At 41.9% G+C, this 25,017-nt stretch overlaps 1 protein-coding gene across 2 annotated transcripts in view; it reads right to left on the bottom strand.

The window, feature by feature from the left end:
- The window catches only part of fars2 (phenylalanyl-tRNA synthetase 2, mitochondrial), a 398,131-nt gene that overhangs the window by 208,005 nt on the left and 165,109 nt on the right, over positions 1–25,017 (bottom strand). For both annotated transcript variants that reach the window (XM_060922489.1, XM_060922490.1), the window contains exon 5: positions 880–1,040. In XM_060922489.1, coding sequence (XP_060778472.1) covers positions 880–1,040 — 161 coding nt within the window. The remainder of the gene's footprint in view (positions 1–879; positions 1,041–25,017) is intronic.

Genomic DNA, 25,017 nt, shown 5'->3' with positions numbered 1-25,017 from the left:
TCTGGTGAGTTCTTTGGTCTTCATGATGCTGTTTGTTCTTCAGTGTTCTCTAACAAACCACTGAGGCCTTCACAGAACAAGTGTATTTATGCTGAGAGTAAATTACACACAGTAGGACTCTATTAACTAATTAGATGACTTCTGAAGGCAATTGATTGCACTGGATTGTATTTAGAGGTATCAGAGTACAGGGGGCTGAATACTAATGCACACCACATTTTTCAGATTTTTCTTTGTTTAAAATTTTGAAGACCATTTATCATTTTTGTTTCACTTCACAATTATGTGCTACTCTGTGTTGGTCTATCACATAAAATCTCAATAAAAAACTTTTAAGTTTGTGGTTGTAAGGTGGAAAAATGTGAAAAAGTTCAAGGGGTATGAATACTTTTTCAAGGCACTGTAAAACATTGGTGCATGGTGGTTTCTTGCAGATGAATTCAACGTCACTCACCTTTCAACCAATCAGTGTGCAGCAATGCATCATGTGATTTCCAAAATGGCATCGTCACCGGAGTGGACTGGAAGATTTCTTCTTAGTTGAAATATTGGATCAATATTATCAACTTGAATTGAATAACATGTTGGGCCGAGTATTCTTTATTGATTCATGATCGAACTAAGGTTGGTGGACTGACCGTGGAGTTTGCAATTTACGAAATACATGACTTCTAACACGGGAACCCCCAGCTTTGGGATTTTCCGTGTCATAACTTGTAGGAAAAGAAGACTGAGGAGGATTGTGTATTGGGCCATGTAGCAACTGTGGGGAAACCTGGGTGTGAGACAGGAGTAGATGCTGGATGGGATGTCGGTCTATCGCACCAGTGTATCATGCATGCATGTTCACGTACTCATTCAAAGCGCATCCCATCATACCTGAAAGGTCACAGAGTCGTTGATGTTGGCTAGATGGAACTGTTTCAGGAAGCGCTCGTCCTTGCTCCAGAAGAGTCGGATATCCGGGATGCCGAACAAAACCATGGCGAGTCTTTCCAAGCCCAAGCCAAAAGCCCAGCCGATTTTATTCCCTGCGCCTGCTGTAAGGAAGTAAAAGAGACACAATCACTTCTGACTCCAGTTGGTTCATTTTGCACAGATTCCTCCATACTCACCAAATCCACCCTTAAAGTGCCATTCCACCATTGGATGTATTCTTTGGCATAAAATACAATATATTTTGACAACATATATAAATGGTATCACTAGATAGAGAAATCTTTTAGCTTCAAAATGATATATCAAACATAATTTTTTGACAACGACAAGTATATTAATTTTGCGACCAAAGTCACCTACCCTTTTAATTTCCGTGCGTGATGTCATCGGCAGGTTCCCCTTCTTGTGTGCCACGTGACGTGTGACGTGGCACATATTATCAGCAATGGCGGATAGAACGCGATAAAAATAATACCAATAAATCTAGCTAATACCAATAAATCTAGCTAACTGAAAGATTAACTCAAAATTTTTCGCAATTTTTTTGGCCCCCATATACGAGGAGAAATGACTCTCTCACTTTGGGGGTTTCCTGGTCTAAAAATAGACCGACACGTGGTACACAAGAAGGGGAACCTGCCGATGACATCACGTTTCACTACCGCGCGGAAATTAAAAGGGTAGGTGACTTTGGTCGCAAAATTAATATACTTGTCGTTGTCAAAAAATGTTTGATATATCATTTTGAAGCTAAAAGATTTCTCTGTCTAGTCATGTTGTCATAAAATATATTGTATTTTATGCCAAAGAATACATCCAATGGTGGAATGGCACTTTAAGAACCAAATACGGATCAAAATATGAAGCAAACTGAACTCAAGTCCAACTCTACAACCACAAAAGCAATGTGATGCAATTAATGCAGCTCTTGTAGGGCGGATGTATTTACCCTTTAAGGTGATTATGAATTGTTTCGGGTTGAGAGAAAGCTCTGACAGCTTCCTGTGACTGACAGGAAACAGGAACTTCTGCAAGCTCGCTCAGCTGCTGTGCTGCATTAAACAGAGCCGAGCTATCAAGGCCACAATTATGACTGTTATGAATATGATTTGCTTTGCAGCCCGAGGTGCCCGATGATGGGAAGAAAGGTGACCGTATATAATGCTCTTTTCTTTCATGCATCCATTCCTGCGTTTCATTTCTGTCATTCTCTCTCTAATCCCAAGTTGTGTTCCTTCAGAATTGAGAAAAATCTGCTTTATATGGTAATGAAGGTGGAACTCTGGGGTCAAAGAACTCAGTCGGGGAAGACAGAGATATGAATAAATCTCAATCTTCATCCGCACAGATCAAACAGCTCTCCCCCTCCCGCACCCCCTCAAACACCTTACATTAATTATTCCCATCCTCACACAAGTCATGCATCAAACTGTAAAAGCGCTAGATGAGATCAAGCTTTCTAATTGCTTCCTAAGTGTGAATATTCATAACGTGCTTTCAGTTTGGTGTTGCGCCATGATCCGAGTGTTGTGCGGCTGTCGTTTTCATGGAGAGAAACATGGCTGACCGTTTATTCGGGCCGAGGATTGATGGATAAGCTGATTGCTATCACTCAGCTGCCACTGCAGGAAACGAGCACATCAAGAGAGATGAAAGAGAGACATGAAACTGTGTGACATTGCTAAGAGCGGAGCAAGTTCGATGCTTAGAGATGCGTCCTACCAGTATCTCTCTCTCTCACACACACACACACACACATATTGCCAAAGATGGTACGCATCACGGACATCAGCGATGACCTCAAATAATTGCCAGAAAAAGCTACGCATTCTAACACCCTCTACTTTCCATCCAGGGTCTATGTGTAACAACCGTATCCTTCGCTGGCCAATCAGCTCGGGACTGACACTGTTCACCTGACATCAGCGATGACATCAGCACAGCTAACAGTCCTTGGCAGGGCTCACATTCACAGCTTGATGCCTCTGTGCCATTCCCTCCTTGCCAATCCCTCATTCCCTCCCTTCATCTCTGTCTCTATCTCTCATCCCTCTATTACTCATCACATCCTTTCCCTCAGCCTCTCTTCCTCCCTTTCCCTTGGCTATTGCTCATTTTCAGAGCACCTATCCCTCTCCTGAGTTCCTTTCATCACCTATCTTCCTACTCAAACTACCGCTGTTCGAGCTACAGCACTGCGCCGCATCAATATCCGTACCCCCGGCACTATGCCGTTTCCTGCGTCTATTCATCTGGCTCAGGGGTGTCAAACTAGAGTCCTGGAGGAGTCCTGCCCTTTCAAGATTTGACTTTTCCCTTCTTTTAGTCTGTTCAGTTTCACAAAATTACCCAACAGTGTTCGATGTGCTATGTGTATTTCTCATTTTAAAGTGCAGTATATAAACAATTAGGCTATTACGGATCAAGTACCTATCTCATCTCATCTCATCTCATCTCATCTCATCTCATCTCATCATCTCTAGCCGTTTTATCCTGTTCTACAGGGTCGCAGGCAAGCTGGAGCCTATCCCAGCTGACTACGGGCGAAAGGCGGGGTACACCCTGGACAAGTCGCCAGGTCATCACAGGGCTGACACATAGACACAGACAACCATTCACACTCACATTCACACCTACGGTCAATTTAGAGTCACCAGTTAACCTAACCTGCATGTCTTTGGACTGTGGGGGAAACCGGAGCACCCGGAGGAAACCCACGCGGACACGGAGAGAACATGCAAACTCCACACAGAAAGGCCCTCGCCGGCCACGAGGCTCGAACCCGGACCTTCTTGCTGTGAGGCGACAGCGCTAACCACTACACCACCGTGCCGCCCCTCCATTAAAATATAAATATATATAAAAGTATCCAAATACATAAACAATTACAAAATATACATATATGACTCTTATAAAACCATACATAATACAAACAAAATATTTATAAAATTAAGTAAAAGCTTGCTTGAATAGATACGTCTTTAACGCTCTCTTAAAATCGGTCAGTAATTCTATATTCCTAATTGACATTGGAAGACTGTTCCATAACGTTGGTGCTGCGGCTGTGAAGGAACGTGCGCCATTGGGATGCTTAAGTAGAATGCCATTGTTCGATCTCAGGCTGTATGACGATTTGTCCTTGATGTTGATAAGCTTACAAATTTATGATGGTGCGAAACCGTGGATGGGCTTGAAAGTAATTAAAAGTACTTTGAATTGGATACGATAGTGTATGGGTAGCCAATGCAATTGATACAATGACGGAGTGATGTGTGATATTTGCCGACATCCAGTATGAACCTTGCGGCTGCATTTTGAATACGCTGTAATTTGGCGATCTGCTCTTTAGGGAGACGATACAGCAAACTATTGCGATAATCCACCCTACTTGTAATAAAGGCATGGACTAAGGTAACTAGACAGTCTTTAGACAAGTACTTCCTTATGTGTCTTATATTGTGTAGATGGAAAAAAAGCTGCTTTACATATGTTTGTAATGTGTTTTGACATACCCAAGTTTGAGTCCAGCCAGCAGCCAAGATTCTTTACACTGGAGCCAGACTCAGTCAATTCGTTCCCTATGATACATGACCTTTACAGAGCTTACTTTCTTTAACTGTTGGCGCGTTCCTATAAGTATAAATTAAGTCTTATCATCATTGATCATGAGCCTGTCATGTATCATCCAACATCTGATATTCTCGATACAGTGCTCCATAGCACTTATAGCTTCTTCTTGTGAGGAACTGGAATCCGGTTTGAAGCTAAGATACAACTGAGTATCGTCTGCAAAACAATGAGCTTCAGGTAGATCGTTCTTAATCGCTTTAAACAGCTTCGATGCATACATGACAAAAAGAAGAGGTCCTAAACACGACCCCTGAGGGACGCCGCAGTCCAAATTGAACCGTCGCGATACTGATCCCCTGACAGAAACACACTGTCCCCTGCCTACAAGGTAGGACTTAAGCCACTCCAAGGCCTTGCCACCAATCCCAAATTCATCAGAGAGACGACTAAGTAAAATTCCGTGATTGACAGTGTCAAATGCGGCACTAAAGTCTAACGTGAACAAAAGGGTGACTTCTTGCAAGTCCATCTTCATCAAGATATCATTCGTTACCTTTAATAGCGCTGTTTCAGTGCTGTGAAACTCTCTATAGGGTGATTGTAGCTCAGGATAGAGTGAGTTGGAAGTCATGTGCACATGCAACTGGCTGAAAACAGCTTTCTCCGTCAACTTGGAGACGTACTGCAAATTACTCGTTGGTCTGTAGTTCTTTAATATCAAATCCAGGCCTACCTTCTTCAGCAAAGGAATGACAAGAGCGCATTTCCAGTCATCAGCAAAACTCCCCGTCTCTAGTGACAAATTAATTAATTAAATACTATCTAGACCGGGCGGCACGGTGATATAGCGGTTAGCGCTGTCGCCTCACAGCAAGAAAGTCCGGGTTCGAGCCCCGTGGCCGGCGAGGGCCTTTCTGTGCGGAGTTTGCATGTTCTCCCCGTGTCCGTATGGGTTTCCTCCGGGTGCTCCGGTTTCCCCTACAGTCCAAAGACATGCAGGTTAGGTTAACTGGTGACTCTAAATTGACCGTAGGTGTGAATGTGAGTGTGAATGGTTGTCTGTGTCTATGTGTCAGCCCTGTGATGACCTGGCGACTTGTCCAGGGTGTACCCCGCCTTTCGCCCGTAGTCAGCTGGGATAGGCTCCAGCTTGCCTGCGACCCTGTAGAAGGATAAAGCGGCTAGAGATAATGAGATGAGACTATCTAGACCATCTTGATTTGTCCACGAAGAATCATTTAAAATAGTGTGCTACATGATGGGCAGAAAAGGAATTTGGACGCTGTGACAAACTTTCCAGCTTCACATCTTTTCAGGAGTGAAGAAGTGATCTAACCGTCCATCCGAGTGCAAAAATATTCTCGTGATTTCTTACAATAAGATGCCAAATCTATTTCCACCCAGCACAAACTATTTCCAAAGGGCATCATGATGCACTAGGAAATCTGCCCGGGTGATGGTTGACCTATGAGCTGGTTCCGAGGGAAGACCTGATGTACCGACTGACCTGGGAAATCTGGAGCTGAGTTACAGCTCACCTTTTCTAAATGGCATTTATTTGTGTGCGCCAGAGCACAAAAATGTCATCCATTGACTCTAGATTGGGATTTTTTTTTCCCACCTCTTGCTAGATGACATTTTATCAGCACGGAGTGAAAATAAATAAATAAATTATATATATAAAGCAAATTCTAACAGAAGGATTTCCGTGACTTTCCTTCTCCTTTACAAAACTGTTGTGAACATCTCTGTAATTACAGATTCAGAGCTCTTACACAGCAAAGTCACGACTTTAAGACTTTAAAGAGCTAAACTCATTCACCATAGTAGCTGCTCCTACGCACGGAGTCACAAGATCCATCCATTCACGGATTTCGTCACACAATAAAGTGTTTTATAGGATATTTTAAAGCATTTATGCATAGGTTACATATTCTTAAATCCCTAAAGCATGGATATGGTGCTTGTTACGGATCATATCCACGTAAGAAATGATGAACAGCCTGTAGTCAAGGCCAAAAATGAAGCAAAGCTGTTCACCCGGATGGAGATACAGTTTCGCATTTGCATGGTGTGATTAATATGGATTTTTTCCCACAGGAGCGTATTGGCACAGGCGTTCCGTCGCCCCATACAGACCCACAGTAATGAATAAGTAATGCAGGAACATAAATAATGCAGCTTGATTAGTAATGGAGCACAATGTTTTTGTTGCATTATCGTATGTCAATATGAACAGGAGAACGAGAGCTGCGCTTCTGGGTCGGGGTACGACAGGAAATTGTGTGCGCTAAAAAAAAAAAAGTTGTAATATTACTCACGTTCATTCATAAAAAAATAACACTGCAAAATAAGATTTTTTTTTCCAGTGTATACTTTCACACACAATAAAAGAACAATTCAATTTCAAAGAAGTGTTCTCTAGTTGCAATATTGCACCACTGTCACTTCAGATAAGAAACTGGTCTCCTTAGAGACATCATTACGCTCCAAAAAAAAACCCAAAAACCTATACGTACATTTGTGTCTGCAGCTTAATCTCCCCCTCACACACTCTCCTCTCCAGGTGCCATACAGCTCTTCATGGTTAATAAATTAACTTCAGCCCTGGAGTACAAATACCATGAACCATTCATTATTTTCCATGCATAATGTACAGGCATTTTTTAGTTCAGAAATGTCAATGTATGGTAAAGTCCAGGAGTGTGTGAGTGCACTGATGAGCTCTGAACTGACCCAATCAGTGTTTGATGCTGAATAGTTAATGACCGAGTGCAAATCAGCACTAGATCACACAATACATGGAGGAACACCGAGTGGGTCACACTACTAACATTTATACCATCACGCTACTGAATCCTCAAATCTGTGGTTGGTTTCCCAAAAGCTTCTTAACACTAAGAGCATCTTAACTAGGAGAGAGAGTGTTCATTGTGCTGCTCGTTCTACCATTTAACGATGATCTTTGTGCTGCGATGCTTTTGGGAAACTTGGCCCTGATTGGTCAGAATCGACGTGTTGATGAATTTCCGATAACCGTATGGCTGACAACAGTGTTGCAGTCGAGTCACTAAACCTCGAATCCAAGTCCCGTCTCAAGACCCCAGTGTTCAAGTCCGAGTCAAGTCCAAGTCATTAAAAAAAATTTTCAAGTTGAGTCCATTATTGATCGGAGTCGAGTCCGAGAACAAGACTCCAACTGCACCATTTGACGGTGGCTGTTTCAGCGCCATTAACATTAGTTTGTTCCTGAACATGACGTATGAACAGGTGAATGTGCTTCTCTTTATCAGGGAGCGTGAAGTATTCTGTCGGAGATGGTTGGGAGACGGCTGTAAGTGCAGAAGGTGTGTTTATTAATACAAGTGAAGACGGGTAAACGATCCAGAATGGCAGGTAAAATTGTAAAATGGTGAAACGGGCAATAGGTCGAGCGAGGCACAAACAGGCTATCGTAGACTCGGCAGAATCAAAGACGAGAAACAGGAAATCAGGGCTCAGGAAATCAAACAAGGAAATAAGGCTCAGTAATGTGTCAGCAACACAACTCAATACTTCGCAAAGTAAGTGTGTTTTCACAGTTTTTATATAGGTGCGCTGACTGTGCCTTAATCCTTTGCAGATCGTTTACGGCGCGCACGAGAGTCCGCTTGGCATGCATGCTGTCAATTTTGGCCCAAATAAATACCAGTCAAGTTTGGCCCAAACCCTTCAGGTGTCTGCTAGAAAGCTGAAGATGAAGAGGAATTTCATCTTTCAGCACGACAGTGAGCCCAAAAAAGTTTTGGAACAGCCCAGCCAGAGCCCAGACCTAAATCCAATTGAAAATCTGTGGGGTGACCTGAAGAGGGCTGTGCACAAGAGATGCCCTCGCAATCTGACAGATTTGGAGCGCTTTTGTAAGGAAGAGTGGGCAAATATCGCCAAGTCTAGATGTGGCAGGCTGATAGACTCCGACCCAAAAAGACAATGCTGTAATTAAATCAAAACGTGTTTCAACAAAGTATTAGTTTAAGGGTGTGCACACTTATGCAATGTTTATTTTTTATGTTTTCCCCCCTCACAGATTTGTTTGTTTTTCAGTTAAATTGTACAGGTTATAGGTCACATTAAAGGTGGGAAAAGTTTAGAAATTATTTATCGTGGGCTCATCGTTTTACATCAGAAAAAACTATCATTTTAACGGGGTGTGTACACTTTTTATATCCACTGTACTCTCAACTGGAAATGAGGCATTAAAAGCAGGGCAGAGGAGTAAAACATGCTTTATTGACAGAGACCTTCTACAGAGGTGGTAGGTTGGTGGTTCTGTGCCTTTTAATAAGAAGCCATGGGTGAGTCTGGAGTGGCATCTGGTGTACACCACTTGGTTGTGCCCAATTTAAAAAAAAAAAAAGAATGGGTTATACGTATTGATGGAGGGGGTTATTTCATATAGTTTGTTGTTAGGGTATTTGTTCTATTCAGATTGTCATCTCTGAAACATAGCAGGCCAGTATAGGTTTGAGGTCTGAGGCTGGGATTTGGGATTGAGTAATTTCTTCATTAAGGGCTCTCCTGGCTGCTCTGTCGGCCTGCTCATTGCCCGGTAGGCCAGTATGGCCTGAGACCCAGCAGAAGATTATGATTAGTTTTTGTCTTTGTAGAAGTTTGAGTTTGTTTCAAATACTGATGGTATTGGATGGGGTGATCTACTTTTAGGCATTCCAGAGCGTGGAGACATGATTTCGAATCTGTACACATTCAAGAGTTTTGTTGTTTGGTATCTTCTATATATTCAAGCGCTAGGAGCAGAGCGCAGGCTTCAGCTGTGAAGATCGAACTTTCTCCTGGGGTGCGCAGTCCGTCATGAATGTATTCAGTTCCTATTGCTGCAGATACACTTTGGAACCATCTGTGAAAACGGGTCTATGGAGGAGAAGCCGGCATCTTCTGTCAAAGAATTATTGCAGGAAGACTTTTGGATGAGTCACTTCCTTCTTATGAAGGCGCAAGTTCATGATGACAGTGGGTCTTTTCAGGTTCCATGGAGGGATGGAGCAGAAGTGTGTCCGAGTCAAATTGTTCAGATTTTCCAGGTGGGGTTTTATTCTGACTCCGAAAGAACTGATAAACTTGGGACTGGTCTCATATAACTGTAGGTGTTGGAAGGCTGCAGCAAAGGCTGGGTTATCTTGGTTTGTATGCATATTGGAGGGCTAGGTTCAAATGCCTGTTCTGGAGTGGTGGTTTGTTTGCTTATGTGTATAGGCTCTGTACAGGGGAGATCCTGAAGGCTCCCAGGGCAAATCTTAGTCCTCAATGATGGATGGTATCCATGTATGATTTCCTGGCGGAGCCGTAAACTTTACTCCCATAGTCCGGTTGAGGTCTGATAAGCACTCAGTAGATGTGTAATAATCCTGAGCATTCTGCACCACATTTGGTTTTGGACAAGACCTTTATAATATCAAGTGCTTTGAGATATCTGGTTCTCAGAGATTTCATTTCTGGAATGAAGGTCAGCTTCTTATGAAAGGCGATTCTCAGGAATTGAAAATCTTTGTCCACTTTAAAAGGTTCCTCAATTCAAGAAGAGCTCAGGGTCATGACGAAGGGACTGCACGAGACAAAACGTGTGCAGACATTTTTTTTGTTTTGGAGAATTTAAAACCATTTTTAACTGACCTTATTTATACATAATTCTAGCTGTCTTTCAATTGTGTTCATGCTTTTCCCCCTATAGCTGATACAAAGGTTGTCCACATAAAGGCTGCAGAAAATATCTGGTGTAATAGCACTTATTATGCTGTTTATTTTGATATTGAAAAGGGTGACCGAGAAGATGCTTCCTTGGGGGACTACAAGCTCTTGTCGCTGTGGTTTTGAAAGAGTAGCTCCCACTTGGACTGGGAAGTGTCTGTTACAGATAAAAATGGGCAGGTGACCTCCAAGGCCCCATTTTTAATAAGTCCATTAGGATACCATATCTCCAAGTTGTATCATACACATGCAGCAAGACAACGACCCTAAGCACACAAGTCATTCTACCAAAGAATGGTTAAAGAAGAATAAAGTTAATGTTTTGGAATGGCCAAGTCAAAGTCCTGACCTTAATCCAATCGAAATGTTGTGGAAGGACCTGAAGCGAGCAGTTCATGTGAGGAAACCCACCAACATCCCAGAGTTGAAGCTGTTCTGTATGGAGGAATGGGCTAAAATTCCTCCAAGCCAGTGTGCAGGACTGATCAACAGTTACCGGAAACGTTTAGTTGCAGTTATTGCTGCACAAGGGGGTCACACCAGATACTGAAAGCAAAGGTTCACATACTTTAGCCACTCACAGATATGTAATATTGGATCATTTTCCTCAATAAACAAAAGACCATGTATAATATTTTTGTCTCATTTATTTAACTGGGTTCTCTTTATCTACTTTTAGGACTTGTGTGAAAATCTGATGATGTTTTAGGTCATATTTATGCAGAAATATAGAAAATTCTAAAGGGTTCACAAACTTTCAAGCACCACTGTAAATGTAAATATTACTCGTTGTGCTCCGTTAACTTTCATCCATTCTATCAGTTTGATCATTCGTGAATTCACTCGTTTATTTCATTTGTAGTTCAATCAACGTGGTTGTAGGCTAGCTTGAGCCTTATTGGGATCTGCAGTGCTAGCTGCTAACAGCTGGTATCTATCTGCTATAATGGCAAACGTCGTGGACATGCTTTTGTCAAAACGTTTTGACACTCTGCCATATGAGGAGAAAGTGAGAATTAAAGAGCAAGGCAGACCAAAGCGCAAGCTTAATCTCATTCAAAAATCAGCAGGTCATAACAGGTCTTTTCAGGTGTCTTGGTATGAAAATGTGAACTGGTTGACTGGGTCTCCTGTGACTAATAAAATGTACTGTTGGCCATGTCTTTTGATGAAGCCCTCTCAGGGAAATTTAGTTTGGTCAAAAGATGGGTTTGGGGACCTGGTGAATTTCAAAAGGGCTTGCAAAAGGCATGAAACGAGCAATGAGCATCTCACTTCATGTGCAAGACTTACAGTAGCTGTCTGGGGTCACAGACCATTTTCTGGAAAAGGAGCGGAGGGCAGAATTTGTGTATAAATAGTGTGCATCATATAATGTTCATGAATCTGAAGTGTGTATATTGTTCAGTAATGTTAAGAGAATGGTGGGCTCTGTGTTATAGGTTATACCTGGGTATAATATTCAAGGTTCTGTGTGTTGCATAGCCTACCTGGTTATGAATTTCCAGACTGTGTTGCAGAAGATGTTCAAGGATGTGTTGCACAGCTGGGTGTTGTGTTAAAGACTCTGTGTTGCATATCAGGGTATGATGTTCATGGCTCTTCGTTGAATAGCCAGTGATTTTTGGATGTTTGATATTTTTGATTAAGGATATGAGGCACTAGCCTGGCAAGCCGGACTATAACATGAAATGTACAAGCAAAAATACTTTCTGCCACTAGGTGGGGTTGTCTAGTTCACTATGCTAATGGGGCACACCTTTCTATGCTTTGATATCCAGCCTACAGGTTTTACGATGAATGCGTAAAATGGGCTTCCCCTGTTTTAAAAACCAGCAGCCGCCACTGGCGCTAACCACTACACCACCGTGCCGCCCGCCCTGATGTCTAGTACGGTATGTTGAATTCAAGATCCGCTGCCTTTGCCCTTTATCTTCTTGATCAGGTCCTCTACCTTCTTTGTTGATGTGCTAGATGTGATGTTAGATACAAAGCTCCTCCAGCTCTGTCTCATGCTTGGGCACAACAATTTTTCAGTTTGGTGAAGTTTTCTGTTGTTGTACAGTATGTTTATTGAATGGGGTCTCTGCAATTTTCCGGACTTTGATAGCCTTTTTACAGTTATCATCAAACCACGGGTGAGATCTATGATGTGGTTTTGCTGAGGTTTTTGGAATGGATTAGTCTGTGATACCTACTAGAGTTTTGGTGTGTGATATCCTGCTTTGGATTAAATTTCTTGTTGCAGAGAGTTTGGAAGGAGCTCTCGTTTGGCTGAATGTCTGTTTTGGTAGAGGTTATTATTATGGGCAAGTGGTCGCTTCTGCAGAGGTCATTCCAGACCCGCCAGGAGAAGTCAGGTAGTAGTAAAGGTTTGTATATAGTTCGGTCAACTGCAGAGTAGGTTCCATGTCCCAGGTGTCGATAAGTCTAAGAGCAATCATTCCAGAAGCTTGAGGTCATTATTTCCAATTAATTTCTCTAATATCTTTCCCTTTTGCCTTTTAGTGGCTCAGAGCTGTGTCCGCTGAAATCACCCACAAGTATGAATGGGGGTGGAAGCTGGACCGCAAACTTGTCTACATCTTGAAGAGTCACTGTTTTTTTTGGTGGTAAATAAATAGAGGACAAAGCTATTGGTTTATAGAGTGTCCGACAGACTGCCACCGCTTGTAGGTTGGAGTCTATATTACAAAGACTGAATTACATCATTCCTTACTAGAATAGCTGAGCCACCTAAAGGGCATTGGGCTTCAACATTTATGGAAGAATTCTCCAATGTCAGGGTTTTCAGCCAAATCTTATCCAAGTATATACAATTTTTATCACAGCCCAAATGCCTATGGTACAATAAGCATAACAATATAGCACTACTGTGTCACAAACACCAGGCACGGAACGAGAAGATGCAAGCACAGATGAATGGTGTTTTAATCAAAGCTTGAAAAGGCAAATAAATCCAAAACAATGAGCAGAGGCGTAGTCAACAAACAGGCAGAGGTCAAGCAATGTGCAAACAGCATAAACAAGATAATCCAAGAGGCAATATCAACGAAGAGGCACAAGTCATACACGGAAATGGCAAACATAAACAACGGCTTGGTAATGAACAGCATGAACCAGAAAAAAATACTTGGCAAAGTGTGTGTGAGTGTAGAGTCCTTAAGTATTGTGTGTGTGTGGTGGTGATTTAGAACAATTGTCTATATAATTAGCATTCAGGTGACAGGGTGTGGTGCAAAGCATGATGGGAGTTGTAGTGCGAGGCGTGTTGTGCAGTAAATGACCGTGAAGGTGATGGAGAACGGGCAGTGGATGTGACATAGTGCAGTTAATTGTGCTATAATTGAATGATTATTAATAAAGAAAATCAATAATGTACTAATAATTAGTGAGGGGAGCAACTAGGGAAAAAAAAAAAAACAAGCACCTAAACAAGCACTCAGCTATGATATCCCACAATGCATTTGAACCGACCAGATGAAACGATTAAAGCATGGTAGTTAAGGTGAATCTCTAATCAGCTTTGAGTTTCACTTCCAGAATTCAGACAGGGACATCGATTGAGCTCACATGTATTAATGTTTACGGCATGTTTTTATCCCAGGCTTATTTTGCCCTCCGTCTCAGAACACTCTGACAACCGCACAAGTAAGTACAGCTAATTACTCATGAGAGGTTGACAGGGTGGCTTAACCTCATCCTAATGCGGGAAAAAAAAATCTACGTAGCACAGCGTTCCATTTAGCTCAAACCTCTGCCAAGTTCAGCGCTGGCTGCCATTTGCATTTAATCTCTTCCAAATTAAAGGTTGCCTTCCGTGTTTAATTTCTGATTACACTCCAACGCTGCAAAATAATGGCACTTTCTGAACCCAAGATGCTTGATGAAAATGACAAGAGTCTGAACAGGAGATGAGTTAAAAATAGAGTAAACTTACATTACAGGCACTTAGCAGACGCTCTTATCCAGAGCAACATACAACATTCCCAGAGCAGCCTGGGGAGCAGTTAGGTACCTTGCTCAAGGGCACGTCAGCCATTCCTGCTGGACCGGGGACTCAAACCTACAACCCTTTGGTCCCAAAGCTGCTTCTCTAACCATTAGGGCCATGATTTCCCCAACAAGCCTTATCAAACTAGTCTTATGATATAGAGCTCATTTTCCCTTCAGGAAAAGATAATATATTTTATTCTATCCACATTCACTAGATATGAGCAATCGCGTGCTCTGATTGGCTACTCTACTACTAGGCTATCAGCTCATATACCGTGAGTAGAGAAAACAAAACGGCAGAGCGTGTTGCTGAACCAACCGAGGACAAAATAAAAACTTGACTCGAAAATAAAACTACAAAAAAAAAACAAGAAAATATGGAATGAAAGTATTTGACGGTAAGAACGCATCTTTCATTTTTCAAGAATTATTATTATAGCATTTTTCACAAATTGCTACTAGTCATTTCGCCGGTTTGTTTACATTCTAAGCAGAAATGATTTTGTCGGACGTTTTGTATAAAGTTTTTATTTATCGAATTTGCAAAAAATAAACAATAAAAATGCTCCATTTCTCAAAATCCAGTGAATGTAAAATCTCGTTGTACATGGCTTGCACCTCATCGGCTATCAGCTCATGCACGACTCGATTTTGTGGATTAACTGTTAAATGTTACAAAAACATGTTATATTATTCACCAACCTTTCCAGAAGTATAAAACAAGGAAACCGTTTTCAGAAATTAGGAGTGATAATTACAGTAAATCAATCTGGATAAAATTCTTAAATATACAATGAGACGTCTAAAGCAGAGCTGGTGCCTGATCAGCACTTCCTGATTATTAGAGAATAAAACAGCAAATACAGCATTCGGTATTTAAAAATGACTGTGCATCTTTATTATTTTCACATACTCCAGTGCTCCCTTGATCAACGAGACAGAAAGCAAACCTCCAATGGATAAACATTAATGCCAGGCTAATTTAGGAAGCTATTACGTCTCAATTAGTGCAGCTTGGTTGGCTGAGTCGTGTTGCTCTCTGGTCCCACCGCAGCAGCTGCCTGGGGACAGAGTTTCCCCTCCAATCCCCCTGACACTTTCATTCCATTTCTCTGCTTTTAGTCTATAAGAAATGCTGCCACAGTTAGCATGTGTGCTCCCAGCTCAGACAGCAGAAAAGCTTTTGTGCAAAACCTTATTATTTCCAGGGTCAAAGGTCATGGACAGCACAACATTCAGAACATTTACTATGGTACTGGATGCGATCTGGAAAACAGTATTTTGCGGTTTTGAGACACAGGGCTGAGAAACATAAGAATGTTAAGGCCGTCACTGTCCAAAAGCTGAATATTTTATTTCTCAAAGTTGTTTCTTTGTTTACGACTGACTCCTGTTTGAGCAAAATGAGTTGTATGAAGGAAGGGAGGAGGAATTTTCTAACTGATTCTATTTCTAATAGTGATGGAAAATCCAGCTCTTTTCAGTGAGTCAAGGCAATCAAAGCTGAATCTTTGGTTCCTAAATCTCATCTCATTATCTCTAGCCGCTTTATCCTGTTCTACAGGGTCGCAGGCAAGCTGGAGCCTATCCCAGCTGACTACGGGCGAAAGGCGGGGTACAGCCTGGACAAGTCGCCAGGTCATCACAGGGCTGACACATAGGTGGGGTTTACATTACACTGTGTGCACAATTATTAGGCAAGTGAGTACTCTGACCCTACCATTATTTCTATGCATGTTTTCCAACCGCAAGCTAGATACACTTGAATGCTAATTGGATTTAAGCATTCTCAGGTGGTATTTATTTGTGTAATGAGGGAGGGTGTGACCTAAAGTCATTAATACTCTATATTAAGGTGTGCATAATTATTAGGCAGCTTCTTTATCTCAGGCAAAATGGGCCAAAAAAGAGATTTAACAGACACTGAAAAGACAAAAATTGTAAAATGCCTATCAGAGGGATGCAGCACTCTTGAAATAGCTAAGCTATAGAAATGTGAGCACAGAACAATCAAACGTTTTGTTGCAAATAGTCAACAGGGTCGCAAAAAATGTGTGGAGAAGAAAAGACACAAATTAACCGCAAAAGACTTGAGAAGGATTAAACATGAAGCTACCAGGAACCCATTATCCTCCAGTGCCACAATATTCTAGAACTGCAACCGACCTGGAGTGTCCAGAAGGACGAGGTGTTCGGTGCTCAGAGACATGGCCAAGGTAAGGAAGGCTGAAACACGGCCACCACTAAACAAGACTCACAAGTTGAAATGTCAAGATTGGGCCAAGAAATATCTGAAGACAGATTTTCCAAAGGTTTTATGGACGGATGAAATGAGAGTGACTCTGGATAGACCAGATGGATGGGCCCATAGCTGGATAACTAATGGACACAGGGCACTTTGACTCAGGCTACATCCACACGACAACGGCAACGAGATGTTATTTAAAAATATATCGCGTCCAAATGGGCAACAATCAGTAAAATATCAGGTCCATATGGCAACGCAACGCTTGCTGAAAACGATGCAATACACATGCCACACCTCTAGGGGCGCTGTAAGACGGTCCCTTCGGAGACACCAGAACAATAGAAGTAGTAACGACGCATGCGCATAAACTATTATGCGCAAGACTTCATATTAGCCACAAAGTCAGGAAAATCTGTTTGTAAAATTACATTATAATGACCAAATACAATGAAAAGTATTTTTCCAGTCTCACCTGTGAAAGGTAATCCCATGTGATCTCGTTTGGACAGAAAACCTGTTGGTACAGTTAAACGCAGCTAATCTTTATTCTCCGCTTTGACCTTTCCAAAATGGCGGCGAGGATGACGTATGATTCTACGCGGAAGGCGGCGTCTTCAATGGTCCGGAATAAAGTGAATGATACACGTTGATGGAATTAATTTGTTGTTTCTCACCTGTGAAAGGTAATCCCATGTGATCTCGTTTGGACAGAAAACCTGTTGGTACAGTTAAACGCAGCTAATCTTTATTCTCCGCTTTGACCTCTCCAATATGGCGGCGAGGATGACGTATGATTCTACGCGGAAGGCGGCGTCTTTAATGGTCTGGAATAAATTGGATTAATTTGCTCCTCTACGCCCTTTTTGAGGAATGTATTGTCGGACTTAAATCAACATCTGAAGAGGTGAGATCGCTCCTTTTTTCCCCTATTTTTGCTGGCGGGATTGCACCATTACACAATAAATATTCACAGTGAAAATATTTTGTAAGCGCATTTCATGAACCAAGTTATAGGATTTGTTGACAACTCGCATCGCAATGAGAAGATCATTGGCACTACTGGTGTTAAGAATCAGACCATTTCATAATTGAATATTTTGCTGTAGAGCTGCAGTGTTTGTATAATTGCATGTTTTTGCTTCACTATTACTGTCACTATTCTGCTTCTTGCATTACTACTGTGAACTAACACTGAACATAATAATAATAATAATAATAATAATAATAATAATATCCAAGCTCATGTTTCACTCTCACTAGTGCTCCGTAAGGCTTTTTCCTGGTGATATTCGTTACACTTCTACCCGGCGTGAAGCACTCACAGTCATGTGGTTGTGACGTCATCGTAAACAAATCCGTTCTACTCATCCAGACGACTTCACAACGGCAACGTTGCCAGATCTTTCCACTCTGGAACCCGTTCTCAAAAAGATTGCGTTTTGGGCACCCAAAACGCCGGTGCCGTGTGGACGCCAGGCCTAAACGATAAACAATTGTATCGGAGTCACCTGAATCCGTTGCCGTGTGGACAGGGCCTCAGACACCAGCAAGGTGGTGGAGGGGTAATGGCATGGGCTGCTATTATTAAGGATGAGCTAGTTTGACCATTTCAAGTTGAAGATGGACTTAACATCAACTTCCAAACCTACTGCCAGTTTCTAAAAGATACATTCTTCAAGCAGTGGTATGGGAAGAAGTCTGCATCATTCAAGAAGGCCATGATTGTTATGCAGAACAATGCACCATCACATGCACCCAAGTACTCCACTGCTTGGCGAGCCCACAAAGGCCTTAAAGATGACAAAGTAATGACATGGCCCCCTTCCTCACCTGACTTAAACCCTATTGAGTACTTGTGGCCCCTTCTTAAGCATGAGATTTACAGCGAGGGAAGACAATACACCACTCTGAATAGCATTTGGGAGGCCGTGGTTGCTCCTGCACAAAAAGTTGATCGTCAACAAATCAAAAAACTAACAGACTGGATGGAAGGCTCATGGCAGTTACTGAAAAGAAGGGTGGCTATATTGGTCACTGAATATTTTTGAAATGCTAGAAGTGTTTATTTGTTAATTCTGAGTTGTTTATTTGTTACACTGAAAATTAAAATAAACAAGTGAGATGGGAAACTTTAAGCTTTTCATTTAGTTGCATAATAATTCTGCACACTAAATGTTGCCTAATAATTCTGCACACTTATATATTCCCCTGAGAAGGCCTAAACTCCCCTTTTCTTTGTTAATCATTCTGGTTTTAGGTTTATTAACAATTTGGATTGACTGAGAGCACTGTATTTGTTCAACGATAAAATTAATCATCAGGAATACAACTTGCCTAATAATTGTGCACACAGTGTAGACCGTATCAGCGGATCATCAGATTAACGTTTTTAAAAACGATTCGCGTGCACACAGCAACGCCAATACACGATTCGCGTGCACACAGCAACGCCAATACACGGATACGATAATCACATGACTAATTCGGCACGTAAGTTGAAATGTGTCAGTGCGGCTCATCGCTTCCTCCTCAGCGGCTGCGCTCCAAATCACTCCGCCCTGAACAGCGAGTGCCCTCTGGAGGGTGCGCACTCCGGCCCTGCGCAGCTCACAGAGCGCACGAGTGTAGTGCACGAGCAATGATTCGGGACTGAGCCGCTGTGCGCAAGTCACCACTTGCAAGTGGAAGGATGGCAAGCCTAAAGACCATCATAACTACACAATGGGCAGTATTTGCATCAGTATTTGCAGTATTTTCATACTTTTATACTCTTTAATGAAAGGTGATACAAGGCGGAAGTCCGCGCTGTTTTTCAGCAGTCGCGTCACATGACCAACGCCAGCAAATCAGGAAGGTGGATGTCACAGTGACGTTGTCCAATGACGACGCCAGCTAGAGCTCAGCACACCGTATCCGCGTATTCTCAATGTTTACACAGCACCGGATCAGACATGATCTGGATTGAATACGTGGACCCTGGCGGATTCCCGTTTCCTGGCGTTTTAATGTAAACGGACAGTGCATCCGCGAAGAAAACGAGACAGATACGGCCTAATGTAAACTTGGCCATAGACACAGACAACCAGTCACACTCACATTCACACCTACGGTCAATTTAGAGTCACCAGTTAACCTAACCTGCATGTCTTTGGACTGTGGGGGAAACCGGAGCACCCGGAGGAAACCCACGCGGACACGGGGAGAACATGCAAACTCCGCACAGAAAGGCCCTCGTCGGCCACGGGGCTCGAACCCGGACCTTCTTGCTGTGAGGTGACAGTGCTAACCACTACACCACCGTGCCGCCCTGGTTCCTAAATGACTCATTGTTATTGTTGTTGTAAAAAAAAAAAGCTGGTTAAAGTTATCAATCTTTGCTCGTCTATGACTTAAATTGTTAAATAACATGTGACTCTACATTCTGATTTCCAACATCGGCTAACATTATACTCTGCAACATCTTTGTTTTAAAATCTATTTAGATAAATGTAAAATCAACAGTAAAAAAAAAAACAAATCCTGCATTATTATTTTATTATTGTGCCTGTTGGGTCTGCACTAAACTCTTATGAAATTAGAATTCAAAGAATGCATCCTGATGTTTGCTTCCCGAATACACTATAAACATCATAATAATTAGCAGCGCTGTTGAGACCTCACACTGCCTCAGTCACACATAAGATTCAAAAACACGTCTCACTATTAGCATTTGAATTGTCTCTAGATCGCTACTCTGTACCGAACAAATCTGATCCAAATGCATTTTGGCAAAAGCATCAATGACTTCAGGCATGCAAGTCATCTCTCAAAGTTCTCTGAAGAAAGGCCTCATTTAGAAAGTTTAAAAATGGCCTCTGCAAAGTAGTTTTTTTTTTTATTTTGTTTTGTCAAAATAGTCTCTCTTTCTCTAAAAAAAAAAAAACAAGAGTGCTCCGAGAGCACAATATCCCTGCTGGCAACTATGCCATAACTCTGGTAAAATGTGACTGAATTGAACGAAATTGCAATATGTGTATTACCGATATATAACAAAGAATCCTGCCAAGTTTTGTGAAATTCTTCCAAAAATTGTGAGAGGAGTTGATTCAAAAATATGAGTACCCTTCCTGGGACGGACGGACATCACCACTACATATTCCCTCTTCGGGCCTTTCAGCCAGTGGGGGATAAAAACGTTTTACCAAATTACATGAAATTCCTCCAAAAATTGTGAGAGGAGTTGATTTCAGAAAGCAAGCACACCTTGATGAAATTGCCAAAGTACAAGTTTGTCAATAATCAAGGGTATAACTCTGGTAAAATTTACCCAAATTAAACGAAATTTCAATCTGCGTATAACTGTCATATAACAAAGCCTTTTGCCAAGTTTGGTGAAATTCCTCCACAAACTGTGAGAGGAGTTGATTTCAGAAGAACCTACACCCTCATGAAACTGTCAAAATTATTTAATCAAGGGTCAATACTGGTAAAAATTTCACAAACGAAATTAAATGGCAATATGTGTATTAGCTTCATACAACAAGGCCTTTTGCCAAGCTTCGAGAAATTCGTCCAAAAATTGTAAGAGGAGTTGATGTCAGAAGACAAGCACACCTTCATGAAATTGGGAAAGTACAAGGTTGTTAATCAAGGGCTGTAACTCTGGTAAAATGCGACTGAATTGAACAAAATTACAATATGCGTATTACCGACATATAATAAAGAATCCTGCCAAGTTTCGTGAAATTTCTCCAAAAATTGTGAGAGGAGTTGATTTCAGAAAGCGACCACACTTCCTGGGACGGACGGACAGACATCGCCACGACATAATCCCCCTTCGGGTCTTTCGGCCAGCGGGGGATAACCAAAAAAAAAAAAACACCTTATCTCATGTATATTATTATTTTTTAGTGGAGTGATTTTCATTAACCCTTGAACTCCAAGTTAATCCTTTAGCTGACTGTACTTCAGTTGAAGAATTTTCTTTTCAGTGCTCTCTAATCTGCTGACTTGATTGGTCGGACCTGTTTTTGTTTGTTTTTTTTATTCACAGTTATACTTTATTTCATGGCTTGATGTAAACCACTCTACTAACTTGTGTATTTTTCATATTTTATACTGTATCACTTTTATAGTTTTTCATTTATTTATATTTTTGAGGACCCTTCTGTAAATCACTCTGTAATGTTGGCATCCTCAATACAGATTTAAAAAATAAAATAAAAATAAAAAGTACTGGGTCAAAGATTTGACTCGATCATAAATGACACTTGAGAACTCATCTCATCTCATCTCTCATTATCTCTAGCCGCTTTATCCTGTTCTACAGGGTCGCAGGCAAGCTGGAGCCTATCCCAGCTGACTACGGGCGAAAGGCGGGGTACACCCTGGACAAGTCGCCAGGTCATCACAGGGCTGACACATAGACACAGACAACCATTCACACTCACATTCACACCTACGCTCAATTTAGAGTCACCAGTTAACCTAACCTGCATGTCTTTGGACTGTGGGGGAAACCGGAGCACCCGGAGGAAACCCACGCGGACACGGGGAGAACATGCAAGCTCTGCACAGAAAGGCCATCATCGGCCACAGGGCTCGAACCCGGACCTTCTTGCTGTGAGGCGACAGCGCTAACCACTCCACCACCGTGCCGCCCACTTGAGAACTAAATGCAGTAACTGATCATTACAAAGACAAGACATTCATACATTTTTTTTTCTTATTTTACATCAGTTGTACCTGTCAGGCATCATTGTAAATCCTTCCACTGTGAATCACAGGAGCCGTGTAGAGGAAGCACAGAGCTTCATTTCTGCGCACCAACCATCAAACAGGCATAAATACGAATTAACACTGGATGAAACAAAGATTAGTGGGTCTACCCAGGGTGCACCCCGCCTCTCACCCAAAGTCAGCTGGGATTGGCTCCAGCTTCCTCTGTGACCCTGATGGATAAGCAGGATGGAGGGATGGATGGAGGGATGAAAGAAAGCTTATTATCCCAGTGAGTTTTTTTTTTTTAAACCAAATCAAATATGCAGTGACATTTTAGTGTAGTAGTGTAGCAGTGTAGATAAAAGGTGATATTATCAACACTGGAGCATATTGTAAGCGATGCTGTTATTGCTTCAGTGGGCTTCTAACTCTATGACTAGGACAGAATACCAACAGTTTTTTTTTTCATTTCTTTCTGCTGACATCTGCTGAAGTGTGGTTGCGGATGGAACAAAAACACACATATAAATGTATAAAAAGCATTAAAAGAACACCATCCTCAATACCATCCATCCATTATCCATAACCACTTATTCTGTGCAGGCGAGCCAGAGCCTATCCCAGCTGACTATGGACAAGAGGCGGGGTACACCCTGGACAAGTCGCCAGATCATCGCAGGACTGACACAGAGACAAACAACTGGGATTCACACTCACATTCACGGCCAATTTAGAGCCACCAATTAGCCTAACCTGCATGTCTTTGGACTGTGGGGGAAACCGGAGCATCCGGAGGAAACCCATGCAGACACGGGGAGAACATGCAAACTCCACACAGAAAGGCCCTCATCGGCCACTGGGCTTGAACCCAGAACCTTCTTGCTGTGAGGCAACAGTGCTAACCGCTACACCACCGTGCCGCCATCCTCAATGCCATTAGAATCATTTAGCAGACATTCTTATCCAGATGCCTTGCTCAAGGGCACTTCAGCCATTCCTGCTAATCCAGGGAACTGAACCAGCAACCTTCTGGTCCCAAAACTGCTTCTCTAACCATTAAGCCATGACTTCCCCAGTGCACAGGAATCGGAGTCCCGACTAATTTTAATTTTAGTACTTCATGAACATCACTGACGTTTTGATGTTTCTCATAATTGCCAAAAGATGTTTGTTAGCTTGGTTATTAAAGATAAAATGAATTCAAACTGAGGTTTTTGGGGTTTTTTTTTGTCAGCTTGTGCACGATTCATCTGTGTTGACAAGTCAAGCCAGTAATTATGACTTTGTACCTTTTGTTCCATTAGAAAGACCTTATAATTACTACACAAGCTAATTAAGTTTCTTCTGTCAGTCATAAAACAAACAGTTTTCCTTACCAGCAAAAAACTTGCCAAAGTAAAAGCATATCAAAATGGTTATTCTGTCCCTCACTAATCAAAATGGCAGATTAAAACTTCTCTATACACCAACTATTAGCGTGAGCAATGCACCAGAACAGACGACACACTTTCTTTCCCATCCACTTACATGTTTGCTGACAGACAGAAACTTATCTAGCTAAGCAGAGATGTGTAGTTTCAAGGGAAAGCATGCATCTCTCTCTATCTCTCTATCTCTCTCTCAAATAACAGAAATCCCGTGACACTTATAGCAACCGCCTCATTCTTCTGACACGAACATCAAAATTCTTATTTGGCAAGAAAATTCCTTTCTAATTCAGAAGCAGCGACTTTCTGTCCAGCTTTAAATGGCCGCTTCTGCATGGTGCAGTGCAAAAGACTTGAAACTGGGACAGAGTTTCACCTTCCACCATGATAACAACCCCAAGCATACTAAAATATATATAATGGAGTCGTTCATTACTCAGAACCTGAATGTTTTAGACCTCAATCTGATTTACAATCTGTGGCGAGACGTGAAATGTGATGTTCTCTATCCAATCTGACAGAACTTGAGCAATTTTGTCAGGAAGGACGGATAGAAATATCAGGATCTGGCTAAAGAAAGTTGATACTGAAGCCAAATATTGACCCTGAGGAGTGAATATTTAAGCAACCAACAAATTTCTGCTGTTTTGTTTCTCAATTAAAAAGAAAAAAGTTTAATATTAAAAAAAGTGGAAACAAATGATAGGAATCCCAATGAAGTTCATTGACTGAAGGGGGTGAATACTTCTGCAAAGCATTAAAGGAACAGTCCACCGTATTTCCATAATGAAATATGCTCTTACCTGAATTGAGACGAGCTGCTCTGTACCTCTCCGAGCTTTGTGCGACCTCCCAGTCAGTCAGACGCGCTGTTACTCCTGTTAGCAATGTAGCTAGGCTCAGTATGGCCAATGGTATTTTTTGGGGCTGTAGTTAGATGCGACCAAACTCTTCCACGTTTTTCCTGTTTACATAGGTTTATATGACCAGTGACATGAAACAAATTCAGTTACACAAGTTGAAACGTAGCGATTTTCTATGCTATGGAAAGTCCGCACTATAATGACAGGTGTACTAACACCTTCTGCGCGCTTCGGCAGCGCATTGATATCTGAGCTCCGTATCAATGCGCTGCCGAAGCGCGCAGAAGGTGTTAGTACGCCTGTCATTATAGTGCGGACTTTCCATAGCATAGAAAATCGCTACGTTTCAATTTGTGTAACTGAACTTGTTTCATGTCACTGGTCATATAAACCTATGTAAACAGGAAAAACACGGAAGAGTTTGGTCGCATCTAACTACAGCCCCAAAAAATACCATTGGCCATACTGAGCCTAGCTACATTGCTAACAGGAGTGACAGCGCGTCTGACTGACTGGGAGGTCGCGCAAAGCT

This window comes from Neoarius graeffei, chromosome 5, assembly GCF_027579695.1.
Source record: "Neoarius graeffei isolate fNeoGra1 chromosome 5, fNeoGra1.pri, whole genome shotgun sequence".
In the NCBI taxonomy this organism is placed as follows: Eukaryota; Metazoa; Chordata; class Actinopteri; order Siluriformes; family Ariidae; genus Neoarius; species Neoarius graeffei.
This window is presented reverse-complemented; position numbering and strand designations above follow the sequence as displayed.